The sequence below is a fragment of the Myotis myotis genome, unplaced genomic scaffold, assembly GCF_014108235.1.
Source record: "Myotis myotis isolate mMyoMyo1 unplaced genomic scaffold, mMyoMyo1.p scaffold_m19_p_3, whole genome shotgun sequence".
In the NCBI taxonomy this organism is placed as follows: Eukaryota; Metazoa; Chordata; class Mammalia; order Chiroptera; family Vespertilionidae; genus Myotis; species Myotis myotis.
The window spans coordinates 179,583,529-179,603,217 of record NW_023416335.1 but is presented as its reverse complement, the minus strand read 5'-3'; the positions used below and the strand labels follow the sequence as shown (position 1 = coordinate 179,603,217).

At 42.0% G+C, this 19,689-nt stretch overlaps 1 protein-coding gene across 5 annotated transcripts in view; it reads right to left on the bottom strand.

Annotated features, from left to right (window-relative positions):
• The window catches only part of BCAT1 (branched chain amino acid transaminase 1), a 91,175-nt gene that overhangs the window by 44,041 nt on the left and 27,445 nt on the right, over positions 1-19,689 (bottom strand). Inside the window, exons 1-3 of one of the 5 annotated variants that reach the window (XM_036301052.1) lie at positions 12,670-12,900; positions 11,480-11,551; positions 3,770-3,970 (exon numbers count right to left, since the gene is read on the bottom strand). In XM_036301052.1, coding sequence (XP_036156945.1) covers positions 3,770-3,970; positions 11,480-11,551; positions 12,670-12,870 — 474 coding nt within the window. In that variant the 5' untranslated portion in view covers positions 12,871-12,900. Of the gene's footprint in view, positions 1-3,769; positions 3,971-11,479; positions 11,552-11,624; positions 11,740-12,669; positions 12,901-19,689 lie in introns of those variants that run through there. The other 4 variants (XM_036301056.1, XM_036301053.1, XM_036301054.1 and 1 more) reach the window with 4 other exon arrangements.

The following is a 19,689-nucleotide window of genomic DNA, read 5'->3' as shown; positions in this document are numbered from 1 at the left end:
GAACAATGAAAATACTGTAATTAACAAATAATCATACAAGAATAAATTCTGTGCTTCACATATTCACAGCTGTAAACCTACTTTTGCCCACCCTGGATTTAACAGCAGAAAGGGTTAAATTTGCAGTGGTAAATCCAAGTTTTCTGAAATTCTAATTTCTACTGGAGGGCTAAAATGCTAGCATTGGCACAAAATAGAGTCCTTTGTTTCACTTGAAGTCACAGGCTCACTTTGTTCATTTTTTAAGAAAACACACACAATATAATCCCATTTTACAAAAAAGTTCATGCAAGGTTAATAGAAAAGTGAGGATAATCATTGCCAGAAGACACGGGATTTATGATGTGAAGGGGACACTGGGGGTGCTTAAGTGGTTTTTTTCTTTACCTAGATGAGCATTCATTTATAAATATTCATCAAATAGTATATATATTGGTCATTTTTTCAAATTATATTTTATTTCACTAAATATTTATTTCAACCAGAAAAAGCAGTGCCAGTTATCATTTCATTTTATTTTATCCATATCCCCTACTCTTAGTTTACATTTCTCTCCTTCTCTGTTTGAAACTTTCACTTATTTATCAATCAAAAATTTGCAGTATTAAAAAAGCTACAAGTAGTTGTAGATCTCAAAGTAAAATGGATTCTAAAACCAATAGGGCTGATGAGTGGAAGAGAAAGATGGCCAAGAAATTCACTCTTATATTTACTTTTGTATTAAAAAATACAATAATTATTGAACTTAAAAATCATGTTGGCACATGATAAACATAAGTGTGTCAGTATAAGAGAAAATGTTTCACCTAACATTTGGGAAGGAAACCTTGGAAACCAAGTATCTGCCTAACTTTCTCAGTGGGTGTTTAAAAAAAGAAAAGAATTCCGAGGGCAAGATCATGGCTAGTGTGTTTACCATCCGATCCCGAGCACTTTGCACAGTCCCAAGCACATAGTAGGCATTCAACGTCCATTGAATGAGTGAACAGGAAATGGAACAAATATGCCTCGTGAGAAAATCCAGGGACCCTGAGGTTCTCCGCACATGGCCATCACACTTCCTAAATTCCTATGATACTCTCCTAGTATCTCTCCTGTTAACTAAGTGCCAAACTGATGGAGAGGTAACCAAGCACATCATGTTATCTCCCCATTTATCACTGATACATGTTACAGACTATATTTTCCAAAAATAGCCACACAATCTTTCCAATCCCTCATGATCTTCTAGACCTTTGACATTCCTCATCGGGAGGTGAAGGGTATATATGGGATAGTATATTCCCTCCTGTTGAATTTGGGCAGGCCTTTGTGATCACCATGACAACAGAGTATGGCAGAAGTAATGCTGTGCTTTTGATTCTAGGTCATAAAAAGCACAGAGCTCCTATCAGGGCTCAGTTGCTTGTGACAAAAAGCTTTGGAGCTCAAGTCACAGAGGACAAAGTCTAGCTACTCTCAGAACACCATAATGGGCGCACCATGTGGACAAAGCGTGATGCCAAGAAAGCCCCAGCATTTCAGCCACCACCTCTTTGAGTTTCATCAGACATATGTGTCAGGAAGCTTGAGCCAACTCCAATCCCAGCCACTATCTGACAGCAACCACATAAGAGACAAGAACCAAGAACTACCAGCCATTCTAGTCAATCCCCAGAATCATGCAAGATATAAAATGATAGTGGCTGTTCCAAGCTATTAATTTTGTTATGTCGCAATAGATAACTAATGTAAAACACAGTCCAGTTCTTAATGCAAAACAGCCCCTGTGTTTATATTATTCAATGAAGACTGATAATACAAATTTCAGTTTTTATCTAACAGAGAATAAAAGCAATTAAAGGTTTTTTAAAAAACTATCCTGGTCACAAAAATCTACATTGGCAAAACTAATCCACTCATTTAAATAGATGCCCAGTGAGTTTTAAAAACCAATGGCTATCAAAATATTTTTTAACTTTCAAAATGACCTTAATCCTTTCTTGTTTACTTCCCACAAGCCAATGATTCACAAAATGTGGTTCCGAGAGTATTAAGATGACATGGGAACTTAGAAATCAGAGCCTCAGAAGGTGGAGCCGGGTGATTCTAATGAAAGCTATATGAGAATCACTGTCAGATTCCTTCTTTCAAGTTCATAAGCATTTTATTTCATTTGTTTTTCACTGTACATAATGACAGAGGCAAGGGCAGCTACCATTCTTATTTTATAATTCAAGAAACTGAGGATTGGACTAAATAATGTAAGAACTCATCGAAGTTGGTACAGTTAAAACACAAAGATGGGAATGGAAGCTTAGACTTCCAAAGTCAACATTTAGTGGATACATTGGGGCAGCTAATATGTTTCCGATGATTTGAATTTATAATTTTGAACAAGTTAACTGGACAGGCCTTTTTGTAATTTCAGTATATATGTTTGGGGAAACTATCACAGGGATTATGAGCTTGCCATCTGAACCCTGACTCCTCCCTAAATGCTACACAATTTTGAACAAGAAACTTAACTTTTCTGAAGCTGCTTCTATATCTATAGGTGATAATAATGTTTCAAGGGATAGTAATAATAGCTAATAACAAGGCTCTCATTATGCAGCAGGTATGGCTCTATATGCTTAAATGAATCACCTTACCTTCTTCTTATAACATTATGAGGTATGTATTATCATCACTTCAATTTCATCATTAAAAAATTGGAAGCATATAATCATTAAATAAGTTTCCCAAGTACCCTTTAGAACAGGGGTCCTCAAACTACGGCCCGCGGGCCACATGCAAATACAAATATTGTATTTGTTCCCATTTTGTTTTTTTACTTCAAAATAAGATATGTGCAGTGTGCATAGGAATTTGTTCATAGTCTTTTTTTTTAAACTATAGTCCGGCCCTCCAACGGTCTGAGGGACAGTGAACTGGCCCCCTGTTTAAAAAGTTTGAGGACCCCTGCTTTAGAGCAACAGAGACAGAATTTGAGCCCAGAAAGTTGGAATCCAGAAATATATGCTTTCTCACTTAAAATAATAACATGAGATGACCCATTATAAAGTACCCAGTGCAGGGCACACTGCAGGAATTCAATTTAAAAAATTCATTATTGTTATGAATATTTAATATTACCATCTTTTAGTCTCTTAATAGGTAGACTATTGCTTATTTTAAGCATCCCAATATTCTAAGTATGTCTAACACATTACAAGTAAAATAAAATCAGGGTCAAGGGAATGGGGAGTGTATTGCGTATCTGGCTAAGTGTGAATCCTATGAAGGACCAGAGAAAGCATCTCTAAATATTTAATGCTTATAATTATTCCACTCATGCCTGAAGGATGGCCTTTAATTACATGTCCCTCAACATGCATAACTACACATCGCTGGTCATAAAAACATGCACTTAGCATTAAAATCTAACCAAATTATTGTACTCAATGGCCTCTTCTCAACCATTAGAAGATCTGAGAAGACAGGTGACTTTGTAAAATATTAAAAGTAAATTCTTTTTTATTGCAAATTTTCTTACCAACTGTCTTTCTTATTTGCTCTAAATGACTTTTATTGACATTATAGAAAACTCAAGAATATCTAAAAAAATTCGTTGTTGAGACTTACCTTCAATGAGATTGTCTATAGGAAAAGTTTCAAAGACATTTATGACTCCCTTTAGTATATATGATCAAGTCCATGCTTCCCAAAAGCTATTTTAGCAGAGGGAGCTACTTGGTGCCCCCAGTGAAGAGCACCATGTTACCATCCTTCATTGCAGTGTGCTTACCTCCACTGCATAGTGCAGAGCCGACGAGGCAGGGTGCAACGACAGGTTTTGAAAAGGCTTGATGTGTGGTTTCTCCCATCCAAACTCTGAGGACCACTCGATTGTCAACATGTGGTCCGTGAAAACGGTTCCAAAAACCACAGAATTTGGGTCAGGTTTCTCCTTTAAAATGGTGGCTGGTGTGATTATTAGATCTTTAGCCTGGGGGGAAAAAATCAGCCCCATTAGAGAAGAGTAACTGAACATCTAACTGGCTACAAATAAAGAGAGTAAAAAAACAACATAAAATTTAAGTCATTAGCCACTGAAAATTGAAATCGCTTGACTCTTTTTTTTCTATCCCCCAAATTTATTTATCCTATAATTGGAACTGTGTACCTTTTGATCACCTTCACCCATTTCCCCTATCCCCACTTGATTTTTTATTTTATTTTTTATTGATTTGAGAGAGAGAGAAATATGTTGTTCCACTTATATATGCATTGATTGCCTGATTCTTGTATGTGCCCTGACTGGGGACCAAACCTGAAACCCTGGTATACTGGGATGATGCTTTAACTAACTGAGCTACCCGGCCACAGCCCCACTTTTATTTTATTTTATTATATGTATGTATGTATTTAATCCTAAAAAAGGCAGACTGCCACATATAGTGCCTCATATGTGTGGGTTTTTAAAAAAATATATTTTATTGATTTTTTACAGAGAGGAAGGGAGAGAGATAGTTAGAAACATCGATGAGAGAGAAACATCCATCAGCTGCCTCCTGCACACCTCCTACTGGGGATGTGCCCGCAACCAAGGTACATGCCCTTGACCGGAATCGAACCCGGGACCTTTCAGTCCGCAGGTCGACGCTCTATCCACTGAGCCAAACCAGCCACGGCCTCATATGCGTTTTTATTTTTTTTTTAAATGTGTTTTCTATTTATTTCAGAGAGGAAGAGAGAGAAATAGAAATATCAATGATGAGAGATAATCATTGATCAGCTGCCTCCTGCATTCCCCCAATGGGAATCAAGCCAGCATGTGCCCTGACTTCAGGACTCCAACCATGACTTCCTGGTTCATAGGTCGACACTCAACCACTGAGCCACACCAGCTGGGTGTAGCACCTCACTTGGATGTATCTGAAGTCTTGGAAGCTTGACTACCCTATATTCTCCTACAAATGGTCCTTAAGAGCTTGTTTGGAGGTTTGAGCAGAGGAGCACAGCTACTGTGTGCTCTTGTTCGAAGACCAGTTCTCTTCTCTGGGAAAAGGTCATTCTCTTGATTAAGCGTGCAACTTCGGGAGGAAAGCACCTGGACTGCACCTGGATCAGTGAGGGAGGGAGGAAGGGGACACCTGCCTAGCCAGCCAGATCAGCTGAATCAACCCCGGTGGTCACAGAGGTGACAGATGTTGCAGCCAGATCACCCTCACATCCCCCACTTGACTTTTAAATGCTGGCAACTGACTCAGAAATTTAACAGTACGTGAGCCAAACAAATCATGCCGGCATTCAGAATCCGGCCTGTTGTTTGAAATCTCAGCCATGTATACTGCCTAATAAGTATCTGAACCAAAATTCAGTGATATACAGAAACAGGGACAAAAATAGCAGATGGAATAAAATGATGAAAAAGGAGAACACACACCCTTGTTTTCATCATAGGGCTCATGTTTAGCACTTGGCAAAAAAGAAAGGGAGGTCATCTCTAATAAATATAGCAACACCAGCAATCACTTGTTGTCATTAGGAAGTGAACATCTTGGTGATGGTTATAGTTCAGCTCCCCCAAAGAAGCCTTAACCACCTCCCCGTCCCCCGCAACTCCCACCCCAGAGGGAACTGTAGAAGCAATGAGCAGAACGAAGCAACTGTGTTCCTCTTTAAACACAGAGAAGTAGAAAATGAACACCAACATATTAATCCTCTGTTCTGTACTGAGGAAACAATGAACAAAGGAAGCTCTGACTAAGAGAAAGATAAATGAGAGTAATAGGAAATAATCTCACACATCAGTATTTCACCAACACACCACATAGCCGGCTTGTAGATTACAAATGACCAAACACAAATACATGTAAGTCACAGGCAACGCCATCAGTCACTTTTTAATAGCTATAGAATGCTGACAAAAACCACAGGTGACGGAAGGTTTTGACCGGTTATAAAACAATATTAACTAGGCACAGGTTCAACCTGTTAACAAGCTGTAAGGAAGGTCAAACTCCACTTATTTAAACACAAAAAGTACTTATCCATCCCCCCACACCCCAAAATCAAATATAAGTCTTCACTTTATCTCATCAGCTCTTATCATTATTTTTAAACGATCTAATTACTTTTGATTAATTCACTGCCTTCCAGCTGCCTTAATCATTTGGTTATATTATACATGATGACCAGTTTTATTTTTAGAATAATATTCCGGCTGAAATGCATTCTAAAACAAAAGCTCATTACAAATCTAAAACGGAACATAACATTTCTTCCAAAACTTGGTCTCTATTTCTAACATTCATATTACTTTCTACTTCTTTCCTTCTTACCCCTTAACGTGTTGAATAAGGGCAATGCATGTTTATTATTTTACTTAAAAACTTGACTGTAAAGAAGGGAAGAAAATGAAAAGTATAAAATCCCCAACTACTTTCCGGGCCACCGCATTCCCACTCCCCAGAGATGACCTTCACTAACAAATTCCTTTGTGTATTTTTCTGTATTTTCGGTGCATCGTGTTACTTCCAAGGTCCTTTGTCATTCTCATATTCTCACAACCCTTGGTTTCCCACATCAGTCACTGAACCGAGACACTTGTCTTTTCAAGTATTTCTTTAGTAGGTCTGATTCCTCATTTGCTACTACCCCCTCAGTAGCAAATACTCTGTATCTTTTTCCTGTTCAGTGTCCAAGAACAGTTACATGGCTATAGATTCATGTCCAAAAAATTTAGCCCAACTCCCTTTTTCAAATCTACCTCTCACTAATTAATGTTCTGCACAAGTCTTTTACTTATCATTTATTAATGCATCCAGCAGCACATCAGTCAAAAACTAATAGGAGTTGGTTTTCTCACATAACAAGTCTGGAGGAGCCAGGCCTGGCAGTGTTCTGGAACCCTGTGGTTCTGTGATTTTTCTTGGCTTCTCCTCAGGGTTAAAAAAGGCTGCTGCAGAGGTAACTTCAGTTTTAATGATCTAACCAAAGTCTAGAGGAAGAGTGGCGAGGACGATAGCAGACTTTTCTGTTCCCTTTAATCACAAAAGCAAAATTTTGCCAGAATATTTCTTATGTCTTATTGAATAGAAATGTGTCACATGGATCTCTCTAGCTGCAAGGAAGGCGAGGAATGCAAGGTTGTCACCTAGGGCCAGTCAGTGAACTGCAAACAAAATCAAGGTTCTGTAACAAGGGACAAGAGGTTGGTGGGACTGTATTTTGGGTACATATCAGCCCAGTGCCAGAAAACAGTACAAGTCCTTAAGAATTCTGGGTTGCATACCTTTGTCTAACATGGAAGGAAAGACAGAAGGACTAAAACATGGTTACAGAAGCCCTCTCCTCCACCCCTTTTTTCTCCCGAGCATTTCCTCCATTTGTAGCACGGGACATGAGATGCCCCCAGTTTATCCAAACTCTCTTCTTTCTTGCTCCAGCAGTGAGTGTGGAAACTGGCAGCCCCATCTGGCTCAGTAACCTGTTGCAGTATCTTCAGCTTTCAAACTCCCTAGCATTTGCTTTACTTACTGCTCATACAATCTCTCTCTATAGACAGCTTACCCTGCAAAAGGCTTGGTTTGGCTTCATAAAATCCTTTTAATTGATAGGAACAATTGGGAAATGGGAGTCATGTTTCTTTCTTGTGTTGGCCTAACTCTCATTTAGTACAGTAACTATTATACATATCACTTATGTCTGATTAATTCAGTTCTAAACTTCACAGAACTTTAATTGATCTTCTTGGATTGGATACTGACAGGAGACTGGTACAGTTTTGTTCTTTTTTAAATGTACTTAGCATAGTTCATAAAAGGCCTTCTGTTGTTGCAAACCCTTAAAGAATCAATGCCCATTATATAATTTTCACTACTTTTCTAAAAACTCTTCTTTTTTAATATATTTTTATTGATTTTAGAGAGGAAGGGAGAGAGAGAGAGAAACATCAATGTTGAGAGAGAATCATTGATTGGCTGCCTTCTGCATCCCCCCCCCCCCACCCCGGGGACCTACCCCGAGGCCTGGGCATGTGTCCTGACTAGGAATTGAACCATTACCTCCTGGTTCATAGGTCGATACTCAACCACTGAGCCACACCCATTTGGGCTGAAGACTCTTAAAATACCTCTGGACCACCCATGATGAGCCATTGGCCCAGATTATATCTACTTAGTTAATGACAAAACAGAGATACTGAATAAGGTGTTTTTATACTCTTATAGTAAGAACTTGCTAATCCTAGTTAAGTTTCTGGAAATTGAATATAAAAAATATATATTACTAGGTAAAACACTACATTCTTTTGTAAGACATGCAATTTCTTATGATGTGAGTAGGAGCCCTCTAACTTTCTGCATAAGGATTGCCCTCCATGCAGTTTTTCAAAGTAATGCACTCTTTGGTGACTTTAGAGTTTCATCAACCATTCCAATTGTCTTTTATTTGGGAAAATTCATGCAATTCTGGAAACTAAGAATAACAGCTGTTGAGTTAAAAAAGAAATTATTCAAGAATACTAAATTTAAAAAATTAGATGATACAGTTGAATGAAGTTGAAAAGTACACAATATTAACTAAAGGTGTGTGATAGGTTTTGAGTAGGTATGAAATGAAGTTCTAAGGTAAAAAAAAAAAAATCACTGACATGAAAGAAATAAATTTCATAAACAATTTTTACCTGTGTTCTTTAAAAACCAATTTCTTTTTCTACATTTCCTTTCTGAAGATGGATAAACATTAATTATTTGTAAAATGCTACTTTCTGCCCCATGACTCCTGATGACTTCAAGTCAGGATGTTTCATACCATATACTTGTGGAAAAATTTGGAAGGCCACCATGACTAGATTGTGACATGACAAGAAATACTGGCAAAAACAGAGCATATTAAAAAAACAACAATTTTTTAACTCAAAACATGTGCTTGGGTGATCCTTTCCTCTGAAATGGGGAAGCCTACAGGAGGCTAGTGCAATTTGGCTGAGGGCTCAGAGGACTGTATTAGCCAGCACGCTCCTGCTTCTGCTCGCCACTTACTACTGCATCTGCAAGTCTCTGCATTGGCCACAACACTTCAACTATCAAAGACAATCTCTGCATTACAACTGTAGCAGACATTGCATAATTTTGTTCTATAATAAGTGCAATTTTTTTTTCTACTGGGAAAGTGTTAAGTGTTCTGTGCATTATCTTTTAAAGACACTCAAAAGCCAATAAGGAGGTATGCAGAGGAGAATTACAGATTTGGAGTGTCACATTCTGGGATCTGTAAAGCAGAGGGGTAGGAAGAAAAAGACAGCTGGCCTTTTGGAAACAAAGAAGACTCTGGGGTCCACAAAAAGATGCCCTAGGATACCCCGGTCATAAGGCATCTCATAGCTGGACCCTGCTGGAAAACTGCATTCTCACTGTAAAATGGCCACTTCAAAATGGGGGAGAGGATGCAATATGAAAACTATCCACAAGAGACCCAGTGGCAACTTAAAAGTCATAAATGGGGTTAATCGAGAAAGAGAGCCCTAGCCAGTTTGGCTTAGTGAATAGAGCATTGGGCCACGGATTGAAGGGTCCTGGGTTCAAGTCTGATTAAGGGCTTGTACCTCTGTTGCAGGCTCGATCCGCAGACCTGGTAGGGGGCGCGTGGGGGAAGCAACCAATCTATGTGTCTCTCCATTGATCTTTCTTTCTCTCTCTCTCTCTCTCTCTCTCTCTCTCTCTCTCTCTCTCTCTCTCTCTCCTCCCTCCCTTCTACTCTCTCTATAAATCAATGTAAAAATATCCTTGGATGATATTTTTTTTAAAAGAGATTTAAAAATAGGTCAAAAGCAAAGATGGTCCTATAAACTCCACCATTTCCTCCCCCAAGTTATCAATTTCATTTACAAGCCCCATTAAAGCACATGTTTTGATAGGTAAATACATGAATGTAGAATGTCAATATGCACCCTCCCCCCAACTAAAATCGAATACATGGAAGTCTAAATTAACAAATACAGACATAATTTATTTTGTGAATTCTTTACTTTGCAAAAAAAAAAAAAATTATTCTATGTTTAAAGTGTAAAGAGCGTGTTCCATCGCCCAGGAGCATGCTCATGCCTTTCCCTTCCCTCTCTCCTTCCCCCACAGGCAGGCATCTCCTAGACACTAAGGGTCCAAGGAGACTAGCAACCAGGAGTGTCATGGGCAGTGGCAGCAAGTCCTGGGCTAACCCCCTAAGCTTGTCTCCAAGGCCCACTTTCCACTTTTCTGCTACTTTTCAGTGAGCCAAAGCAGCCCCACCGAGGCTCATTTCTTTCCTATGACATTTCTAGGGAGCCAAGGGAGCCCCACTGGCTCTCTCCTGCTGCTTCTTCTATCCTAAGCCCTTCCTTGTTTCACTGTCCCCAGCTCTAATAAACATACTCTCAAAAAAAAAAAAGTATAATGAACTTTTGGGGAAAGTTGTATTTATCTATACCCTTTGAGGAATTCATTTACTGTATAAGATAACCCTTAGAGATGATCTAGTATGAGTCCCCTTTATCTTACTCTCTCAAAAACCCATCTCAACATCTAAGTTCCCAAAATGTATTAGAAGCAGATTGGCTACAACGTTGTAGAGGATATTATCTCTAAAGGACCAGGAATAATATGGACAACTAATATTCACAAACTTATTTTAATGAGGAAATGACTGTATTCTAATGTTTTGATTTTTTTAAAAAACCTGAGAGCAGAGACTTTATCTTGCCTGTATTTTTGGACATCCACTGTCCAGCACAGTGCCTGGTACTCAGTAAGAGTTGAGTGTGTGTGTAAAATTGATGAGTCAAGGTTCACTCCCTTTCTGCATCCTGCCAGGATGTGAGGTCATGAGGACACACGGTGCTATGGTTAACAATGGATAGTGACTGAGACAGGCAGCAGGAGAGCAGAACCAGCCTAAAGAGAAGCAGCAAACCCTCCAGGGTTGGGGAGGGAATACAGTGATTTATAGAGAAAGTCACACCTCACATTTGTATTTTCATGATTTTCAAAGTCCTTGAATAACATTCTTTCTCAATTGCCCCTCGCTATTCCTATGTGAAGTATGAGATTTAATACATAAACCCACAATTCAGAGAGGAAAGAAGAAAACACAACACTTGGAATTTAAAATATTGGGCCTGCTTTAAAAAAAAAAGAAATTTATGAGTTTAAATCTTTCCAGAAGTGGAGTAAAGGTGACACTTATTATACAATCAGATAAACCTTTAGGTGAATAGTCACGAATTGGTTACTTGCCAAGAGAAAGTTTTGATTTATGAAATACTGCAAGTAGTGAACTGCCCTGTAGTTTTAGATGTGATGAATGTACTCTGGCTCCCCAAATTGTTTTCCCCCTAAGAATGGAATTTAAAATGCACAGCAGCATATCAAACTACTGTATAACCCGCACGGTGAAAATCGCCCCAAAATGTCAACAAGCAATGAATTTATCCAGTTGAATTGTTGTTTCACGGAATCTCAGGCAGATGACTTACCTTCAACGTTCCCATGACCGGATTTGATCCTGCTTCTCCCATACATTCTTCCAAGCATCCATTATTGCAGTCCTTAAAGAAGAATGACATCCATTAAGCAAAGCCAGGTGGGTAACTGGGGCCTGGGGTATTCACTGTCACTCACCATTACCAGGTGGGCTCCGCAGTGGCACCCAAACAAGCAGGGAAAGGAGGATGGAAGGAACACCCAGGCACAGCCCCAGGGAGAGCGCCTTGGAGAGCGCTGCCCTTCACCCCGACACCCTGCCCCAGGTCATGGCTGCTTCCGTCCGCTGCCGCTGGCTTAGAGCAGGCTGCTTAAAATCCAGGTTCGCCCCCGCAGAGCCAAGGTTCACCAGCAACGCACAGGAAGGTAATTGTCTCCCTTATATCCGAGTAAGTCGTCTAGACTAGGGCTTTAAGCCATTTATAGAAAAATCTCCCGGGCGCCCCAGCCTCGCGGTCTTGTCAATCACAGGCGCACAATAGCCAGGCTGGAACAGGGCAGGGAGGAGAGGGAGCCCTTCTCTCTCCGGGAGGGTCCTCCGAGGCAGGCACACGTACATAGCGAACCCACGCGCCAAGGACAAAACCTCCTGGAGTTGGGAGTCATCTAAAAGATACTTAGGGACACAATGGGAGAAGGGCGAATTGAGAAAAGATGCAGACCTTTAAAAAAATAAATGAAATAAAATACATACAACCTAATCTGCTAAGTAACTATGGCAGAAAGGGGAGAAAGGGATTCAAGGAGGAAGAAGGCTGCGGGCAAGATATTTGGGGGGGTGGGGGAGGGAAGGCACGCAGGATGTGGCTGTCCGTCCTGGTAGCCCAGAAATCCCGCTCCCGCCTCCTTCCCCAAAGCGGCTTCCATGGCGACCCTCCCTTTCCCAGCGGCTGTGGGGGCGCCGCGGCGGGTCGCGCTCCCTGCGGGTCACGGTGGGGCTTTGGACTTGGTTGGCGAGGCCTCTCCGAGGCGCAGGTCGCCGGCTGGGACCCTGGATGTCGGCAGGGCTGCGGGAAGAGGGGATGCCTCGGTGGAGGCGGAACAGCGATGCAAAAGGTGAAGCAGGATGTTGCAGGCAAGGCGGCAATGAGCCCAGCCAGGCCCAAGCGCTTCCGAGACACAGGGCCTAATCTGCCCCCTTCCTCAAACCCTCTCCTTCCTCAAACGCCCAAGATCGAGGTACCTGGGGCAGGCTGGCCATGGGGAGCCTCCGGGAGCGCAGGGCAGCGAGGAGCGGCTGTGGCGGCGCGCAGGGCGCAGCTGGATGTGAAAGCGGGCGGCGCGACCCAGCTCTGGCGCACGGACCGCGTGGCACCGGCTGCCACCGGGGCTGCCACCGCCAGGGGCCTTGCGCAAGGGCAAGACGCAAGGAACCACACAGCATCCCAGAGAAAGGAGCCTCCTCCCGTCTGGTCCCTCTTCGGGCGGGAAAAGCAAAGCCCTAATCCCGGCCACTGAGTCTCCGGCAGGGGCACAAGAGTTCGTGACAGCGGGGAGCGCCTGGAGTGCCTTTCGGAGTGCAGGCACTTCGCGAGCATCTTTATTTATTAAACTACCCCTGGGTGAGCGGCCCGAATGCCCCTCGGCTATGGCAAAGGCAACCTCTGGGAAATATATTTACATAGGGCAAATTTTCCATCGGAAAACAGACAAAAGGCAGTCCTCTCCCATCCCCCACCCACCACCACCACCACCCCTCCTCTGCCCCCGCCCCCCCCCCCCCCCCAAGAGTTTGAAGCCAGGATCGGACAGTTTGCAAGGGCTCTTATCTGCCACCGACCTCCTTGTGCAAACTAAGTCAGTCGGATTCATAACTTGGGGTGTCGCGGGGCTACCAGGCTCATATTCCCTGAGAGCTGTTTCTACCCACATATTCATCATTTTCAGGCAAAAGGGACTACCAAGGGCTCCCAATGAAACTGTTTTGACAGTTTTCCGATATAGGCCTGGGAGAGCAATATTTAGAAAGAGGACTGGGAAAGTGATGCTTGAACTAAGACTGGAATAGAAAGATGGTAATACCTATTGCCTCCTCTGGTGTGTTCCCCTGGCAATAGGGTAATGTCAGCCTACATTATGAGCCTTCAAAAAGGCTTTTAAAGTAATAGGAAGTGATGACTTGGGCTGACTTGAACTAGGGAAGGGAGGAGGGCAGTTTATTTTGGGTGAAAGCAATTAAACCTGGTCTGGTTTTAGAGTTGACTTTATACAGCCCTAAAGATAATACAGCTGTAATCTTATCAAAAAACAAACATTCCCTTCTTCCTCTCCCCCTCCCCTTTCCACAAGGCACAGAAAAGCCTCTTTTACTGGGTGGAGTCCCAAGCTCCAAGGACCTTAGAGCCCAGGCAGGTCACGTCATCGAAATGTGTCACTGGAAACCTGGAGTCTCTTCTTAAAGAAATTTAAAATCAAATCTATATACATAAAAGTCTAAGCGACCCGCCAACCATCCGACTGTCTGGTAGCTATGACGCGCACTGACCACCAGGGGCAGATGCTCAACGCAGGAGCTGCCGAGTGACAGCAACTTTGCAGAGTGCCCTCTTGCACTCCGGGACCCCTCAGGGGATGTCGGACTGCCGGTTTCAGCCCAATCCCCACAGGTCAGACCAAGGGACCTCACCAGTGCATGAATCCGTGCACCGGGCCTCTAGTTTTTAAATAAAAAAATAAAGACTATGTAAACACTATAGCTGCCAGTTTGAGACTCCTGCCCAAAGATTAAGAGTAAGAAACTCTTGCCCTGCCTGTGTGTTCAATGGCTAGAGCATGGGCCCATGCTCTACCTGGTTAGATTCCAGGTCAATGGCAGGTACCTGGGATCCATGTTCATCCCCAGCCCCATCAGGATGCTTGTGTGCAGGAGGCAACCAACCCATGAGTATCTCTCATATGATCTCTCTCTCTCCCTCCCTCCCTCTCTCTCACTTTCCCCTCTCTCCCCCTCCCTTCCACTCTCTCTAAAAAAATAAAGATCAGCCGAAACCGGTTTGGCTCAGTGGATAGAGCGTCAGCCTGTGGACTGAAAGGTCCCAGGTTCGATTCTGGTCAAGGGCATGTACCTGGGTTGCGGGCACATCCCCAGTGGGAGATGTGCAGGAGGCAGCTGATCGATGTTTCTCTCTCATCGATGTTTCTAACTCTCTATCTCTCTCCCTTCCTCTCTGTAAAAAAAAAAAAATCAATAAAATATATTAAAAAAAAAATAAAGATCAATGGAAAAAATATCCTCAGGTGAGGATTAACAAAAAAAAAAGAAAAGAAAAGAAAAAAAAAGAAGAAACCCTGGGTTGAATAATTATAAACAACTTATTTGCACTCCGAAGGTTGATTTAAATGTCTACCAAAACATTAATTCAGAGCCTGTGATTGTTTTAAAGGTAGCCACTACACAACTTCATTTTTTTCATTTTTATTGCTATTTTTTAATATATTTTTATTTATTTCAGAAAGGAAATGAAAGGGAGAAAGAGAGAAACATCAATGATGAGAGAGACTCAATGATTGGCTGCCTCCCGCATGCCCTCTACTGAGGATCGAGCCTGAGACCTGGGCATGTGCCCTGACCAGAATCAAACAGTGACCCCCCAGGTCATAGGTTGATGCTCAACCATTGAGCAACACCAGCAGGACAATTTTCTTGCTATTTTAAAAGTTACCTATAAATCCACCCTTTTCAGTCAAGAAAGCATACATAATACAAGACTGGTGTTCTGAAAGAATAAGTAAGCACAGTGCCACCTCTACCTTTCCTCCCTTTCGAGCCAAAATCTTTGAAAGTGCCACCTGTATTAACTGCTCCTACTTCCTCCCCCTTCAAGTAACTATAGTTTGATGTGTGTCCAATGATTCCACCAAAACAAGGTTCCTAATAGCCTTCATTTTGCTCAACCCAATGGCATTGCTTCCTGTGCATTTTCATGGTTGTATCTATACACTGATGACTCCTAAATATAGTATATACTTTTTCATTCTACCTCTTTCCTGAGCAGTAAGTACTTAACAGTAAAAACATCTATCTGACATATTTTGATGTATGTAACATGTGTGAAGGCACTGGCCTAGGTACTGGGGATGCAATGTAAGTCCACATCCATCCCATTATCATGAATTGCCTCCAGCCAGGTAGAAAAATGTTACTGATGTAACTAATCTCACAAAGGTAAAACTGCAAATCTAAAGTGCCACCTACGCTTTCAGAGCCTCTAATAATGGAATGTAACACACTTAGGAAGGCCTGGAAAGGCTTTCCATCAAGATTCTTAAGCAAAGAACTAGATGATAAGTATTTATATTATATTATATTATATTATATTATATTATATTATATTATTATATTATATTAATTATATTATATTATATTATATTATATTATATTATATTATATTATATTATATTATATTATACTAGAGGCCTGGTGCACAAAATTTGTGCACTCGGGGGGGGGGGGCAGTTCCTCAGCCCGGCCTGCGTCCTCTCTCAGTCCAGGAGCCCTTGGGGGATGTCCAACTGCCGGCTTAGGCCCAGTAGGGGGCCTAAACCATCAGTCGAACATTATTACCACTGGCACGGAGGCGGGAAAGGCTCCCACCACCACTGCTGCGCTCACCAGTCATGATCCTGGCTTCTGGCTGAGCAACACTCCCCCTGTGAGAGCTCACTGACCACCGGGGGCAGCTCCTGCATTGAGTGTCTGCCTCCTGGTGATCAGTACGCATCATAGCGACCAGTCGTTTCTGCTGTTTGGTCAATTTGCATATTACCCTTTTATTATATAGGATCATGTCATATCATCTTACCTAATAATAGACAAACATGTAAATTGACCATCCCTCTGCTATGCTCACCAGCCAATCAGGAGAGTATGCAAATTAACACAACAGAGACGGCAGTTAATTTGCATACGTAGGCGCAAAGCGGCGGAGCGAAGACTGAAGGCTCCGGCCAGAGTGAAGGCATGGGTCTCGGGTGCCGGAGGAAAACCGGTGCTGGCAGCCAGGGGAAGGGAAGGCCTATTGCATGAATCTCTTTGTGCAACAGGCCTCTAGTGTTATATCATATTATACTAGTGGCCTGGTGCATGAATTCATGCACATTGAAAGGAAATTAATTAGAAGAAATATTTTAATATCACTATTCACCCTTTCTCTATACTAGAAGTGCCAACCAAATTCACGATCGACAATGACAGATCAAAACATACATGTGCGATTGGCGCCAGTGAGAGCTTTACATGTATCGTGCATGCGTGAGTCAACTTAGCCTTTTATATAGAGAGAATAAACTTGCTTAATTAGACCTGCTTTCTGATTTAGCTAAACTTTTCCCAGCCCAGTGAAGCACCCCAACTTCTCTTTCAGATAATTGTCAGCAACACAGCAGTAAATAACATGAAGCAGATTATTATTGTAGATCACACAGAAAGAACAAAGGGTAAAATATTGAACTGCAGCAGTGTTTGACTATATTCTGCGCAGTGAGAAAACCTGAAGTCGTTTTCAAGGTCCATCATTTCTTACTTCTTTTCAGTCGGGTCAAATGTCTAAGCCAGGGGTCCTCAAAGTTTTTAAACAGGGGGCCAGTTCACTGTCCCTCAGACCATTGGAGGGCAGACTATAGTTTAAAAAAAAAAACTATGAACAAATTCCTATGTGCACTGCACATATCTTATTTTGAAGTAAAAAAAACAAAACAGGCCAAAACCGGTTTGGCTCAGTGGATAGAGCGTCGGCCTGCAGACTGAAAGGTCCCAGGTTCGATTCTGGTCAAGGGCATGTACCTGGGTTGCGGGCACATCCCCAATAGGAGATGTGCAGGAGGCAGCTGATCGATGTTTCTCTCATCGATGTTTCTAACTCTCTCTATCTCTCTCCCTTCCTCTCTGTAAAAAATCAATAAAATATATTTAAAAAAAAAAAAAAAAAAAACAGGAACAAATACAATATTTGTATTTGCATGTGGCCCACGGGCTGTAGTTTGAAGACCCCTAGTCTAAGCTTTCTAAATCTCTGTTTTCGGGCTAATGAAAAGAAAAGAGGATTTCACCGAGTCTCCTCTCTACCTACTCCAGGACTTCTGTGAGGATAAAATGAGATGAGGCATGGGAAAAATGCTTCACAGGCTCTGGTTAAAGTGTAAAATGTTTGCACCTGGCTATAAAGCAAGTCGTGTTACTGGGCTGAAGAAACTGCAAAGAGGCTAGTCGCTAGGGAGAGGAAGCCGGGCGTTGCTACATGATGTCATTATCTGGCGCCACAGCTACCGTTTCCAGGCTGGGCTGTGCTGTGGGCAGAATATTATCTTCCAGTGGCTCAGCCACTTATGATATACTGGGCACTTTGGGTACACATTTCTTATCTAATACCCCAAAAAGCCCCCCTCCATCACCTCCACCACACACCATAGGTTCTCTTTCACAGATTTCCAGAGAGGTAGGCTACATTTCCCAAGATCGAACAGCTGTAGGTCAAGTCAGTTTGACCACAAGCTTGGTCATCTTGCCTTCAGTTCCAATGACTCCAAATTTTATGTTTCTGCACTCCTATCAATAATAATTTGAGCATGTGTAGCATATTCTATTTTCCAAAGATCAGAATGCATTTTCCAAAGATAGCTTCAACCTTTTATCTTTCATTGCATATGCTCTTCTGCTCAACCTCATCATGAGGTGGTTTATTTCCCCCACCCTTCTGAATCTAGGTGGGCCCTGTGACTCTCTGACGAATACAATATAGCAGAAGTGTAGAAGTGGTGCTGTACCAAGTCTAGACGTACACTTTAGCCAGGGAGCTTTTGCTTTCTTCCTCTTGAAGGCTCTTGAGACTTCCCCATCTGGAACCCAGCCACCAGGCTGTAAGAAGCCCAAGCCCCATGGAGAGCCATGTGCAAGCTCACTAGTCACCAGTCCCAGATAAGCTCCCAGCCAACATCCAGCATCAACTGCCAACCATGTGAAGCGTCTGTCTTGAACATTCAGTCCACTTAAGCCTTCAGATGACTGAAACCACATGGTAGACCCCAGACTAAAACTACGCAGCTGAGCCCAGACAATGCAGCAGATCGATTTTATAGCGATGTTAACCAGAACAGCATGCAAACCTAACATGTTTGTTCTGCTATTTAAGAAAATAACCAAATACATGTCATACAAAAAAATAAGAATAAAAAAGATGAGATAAACATGAAATGATTAGCATTTTAAAATATCTTCCTAATTATGATTGTTTTCTTGTACCATCCTTGGCTAAAGGCACAGGACCAAGGAATTATAAATGATAATAAATATATCTTTTAAACAGTCTTATTGATGGTACCAATATCTTGTGCCCCACTGTTTGTCAGTTCTGACTACAGCATTGCTATTTTTATCTCAGAACATGGATAATGAAGAACTTATACTAAGAAATGGAAAAATATTAGCTCTGTCTTATTTTTGTTGTTTTCTGGTTTTTATATGACTAATATTTTATTCTGGCTTTCTGCTGTTATTTTTTGTTTGCAGAAATCTTTTAAAACCAGTTGTCCCTTTTGTAAGGATTATCAGTGAACACAGACTGACATAATCTGTAAATCTCCTTAACCAGTTTCCCATAATCACAATCACAACCTGCTAAGGGAGGGTGACCGCACAGGCAGCACAGGGACCTCTTAGAGCAGTGACACTGCCCCTGCCCCACCCCCCCCCCAACCCCCTACACAGCTCAGAGTCTGTGACAGTGTGATAACCTGACAGGCTGCACAGAGGGTGCCCACGTCAGCCATTGTGAGTTAAAATATAAGTACAATTTAATTTTTTCCTACATGTTGGAGAAAACATAAACCTATATAATGAATGCGTCTGACACCCACTGGTCTCTGTTACACATCCCAGGTGCATACTCTCCACTTTGAAACCATTGTCTCGAAGGGGAACCTCCTGAGCTCAGTCTGTGGGGTTCTACATGCGCTGGAGCTGCCTGTCTGTCAGAATTTTCTCTTGCTTTATCTGTCCCTGCCTGACCCTCCCCTTGTCCTCATTTGCACTCCCCATGCCCTTTGTACACAGAAGAAACCCTTACCCGTACAAGTGCCTAGGTCATCGCCAGGTACCCTGAAAAGGAGTGATGGTGGACAGAGAAACAGACAACCAAGGGTTCTTGATAGAAAGATTAGAAATTTCATTTCATGTTTAGAAACAATTCAGCTTATGGTTTTTGGGTTT